This window comes from Microtus pennsylvanicus, chromosome 18, assembly GCF_037038515.1.
Source record: "Microtus pennsylvanicus isolate mMicPen1 chromosome 18, mMicPen1.hap1, whole genome shotgun sequence".
NCBI lineage: Eukaryota > Metazoa > Chordata > Mammalia > Rodentia > Cricetidae > Microtus > Microtus pennsylvanicus.
In genome coordinates, this window is record NC_134596.1 from 5,239,818 (window position 1) to 5,241,931 (window position 2,114).

At 42.1% G+C, this 2,114-nt stretch overlaps 1 protein-coding gene across 1 annotated transcript; it reads right to left on the minus strand.

Annotated features, from left to right (window-relative positions):
* Positions 1–509: 509 nt before the first annotated feature.
* LOC142837844 (mas-related G-protein coupled receptor member X1-like) lies at positions 510–1,493 on the minus strand. The gene has a single exon (XM_075953211.1). It carries the CDS (start codon positions 1,491–1,493, stop codon positions 510–512), a length of 984 nt encoding a protein of 327 aa, XP_075809326.1.
* Between the last annotated feature and the right edge of the window lie 621 nt (positions 1,494–2,114).

A 2,114-nucleotide genomic window follows, 5' to 3' on the forward strand; every position in this document is an offset into this window, starting at 1 on the left:
TTAGCAAACTACATCCCGGAAGTGTGAGTTCCTGCATTGTTCTTACACAGACAGAGCATGTCTCGAGGGACTATTTTCCTTAGATTGGAGATGTAAATGATCCTTACATGTAAGTAAATACATATAACTTAAATAAAGTGAGGACCAAACTTACTGTATCTAGTTCTGGGAGAATCACAGAGAATAAAGTTTTCTGGGAAAAGGCCCAGAGGAAAAACATTTTATACCTTTATGTTCTCAGTTTCGGATTTATGGTTTGAATAAGAATTTTTTTCCATTATAAAACTGGTAGCAAAAAAGTGTTCAATGAAAAATATACTGGGGCTACTCGAGAAATCCATTGATAGTACCAAGAAAGTTGGAGAAATTTCTGATTACTTTAAGATTTATAAGAAAATTGGATTAGAAGAAAACATTTGAAAGCATTTCAACCCCTGGGGCATTTCTGAGAGAAGGTAAGTCTGTGCGGTATTGACTCTCAACCCCTGTCTGACTAAAGGAGGGACTCTTTACCATTCTCGACTCTCTGACACCTCAATGGTTTTCTGAAGGTGGCTGGCTGTACGTTCATCCTCCTCAGGCATGTCCTCCAAAGCCCTCTGAAGAATCCTCTTGAGAGACCGATGATGCCTATGCTGCCTAAAGGAGCCTACAAAGAAGTAAATGATGGGGTTGGCACAGCTGTTCACACAGGACAGGAGAGCAGTAACTTGGTAAAGATGACAGAAGGGAGGACGCGATTGAACTCCAAGCCAGTAGATCAGGAACAGGTAAAAGCCAAGAGGCAGGCCACAGATGAGGAAGACCATCACTGTGAGTGAGATGGTAACATACAGCCTGGTCAGTCGTTTCCGCTTGGAACCACAGAGGATCTTGGCCAGTAGGGCCACACTGGACCCAAAGAGAAGTATAAATAAAAAGACAAGAAATGCAGTTACAATAAAATCAACATTTTTCCACAAACGATGATCAACCCGATTCAGGAATCCCGAGAAGTACCAATCAAGGATGGCCATCAGAAGGGACAGGACCCAGATTAGGGCACATATGATAGCTGACATGTTTTTTGGTCGGTGGCAGTGGTACCATAGGGGCCACAATACAGACAGGCAGCGCTCTGTGCTGATAGCACTGAGTATGCTCAGACCTGAGATATACGGAATGATTGATATGTTGCCTAAGATTTCTTTGCTTAGATTATGGGCATAGAAGTTATAGAAATCAGCGATCCGTAGCAGTGAGTCAATCAAGTGGCAGCAGAGGAAGAAGGAGTCTGCCAAGGCCAGGTTGAAGATGTAGACGGAGATGGCGTTCCTGCGCATGTGGAATCCCAGGAGCCAGAGCACAATGGTGTTTCCCGCCAATCCAACCAGGGCAATGATGAGGGTCAGGAAGTGCAGAGTTGGGATTGGACTGCACTTAGGATTCTCAGGCTGGCTGGTTTTATTCATTGGTGTAGATTCTGTGTTGTGGGATGAGATGTTTGGATCCATGCTCACAAATCTTCCAGGAGTGTCCCTGAGAACATAAACCATATTTGAGCATCTTAATACGGTCCCTTATCCTCAGGACCGTGATGTTATTATGTAGATGCTGTTAGCATTTCTAAATAAATTCATTTATAAATAAAAGGAGAGTAACATGACCGCAAGTCACCTACAAATAGCTTAAGAGTTCTGGATTGTGGATTCAAACCCAGAGTTTGTTGGCTCTGTAGTCTGAGTCATTCTTCCTATGCATAATTCAGGACCTCTAAATCACACGGGAGTAAACCATGTTATTCTATGTCATATTAATATATTCTATGAGACAAACTTCTTTATTCAGGGGGCTACACGGACCAAGCACTACTCCTTTCTGGATTATATATATTTTTTTCTAATGTGAAAAGATTGAGAAAAACACAGAGGTGATCATGACACCCCCATGACTGAGGTGTTCCATCATCCATGGACAATGAATACCATGTTTTAGGGCCACAACCTGTGGACCTTTTCTAGGACATTTGTTAAGATGACTGAGTCTGCTGATCTAGATAGGGACCAGAGGGGCTAGTGCTTAAAAAGAAAAGAATACTTTCTATATTTTTCAGAGGTTAGATTTTGGTATATTTT

Excerpts from the sequence above, each read along its gene's own strand:
- LOC142837844 (XM_075953211.1), bottom strand. The coding sequence starts at position 1,493 with ATGGATCCAAACATCTCATCCCACAACACAGAATCTACACCAATGAAT.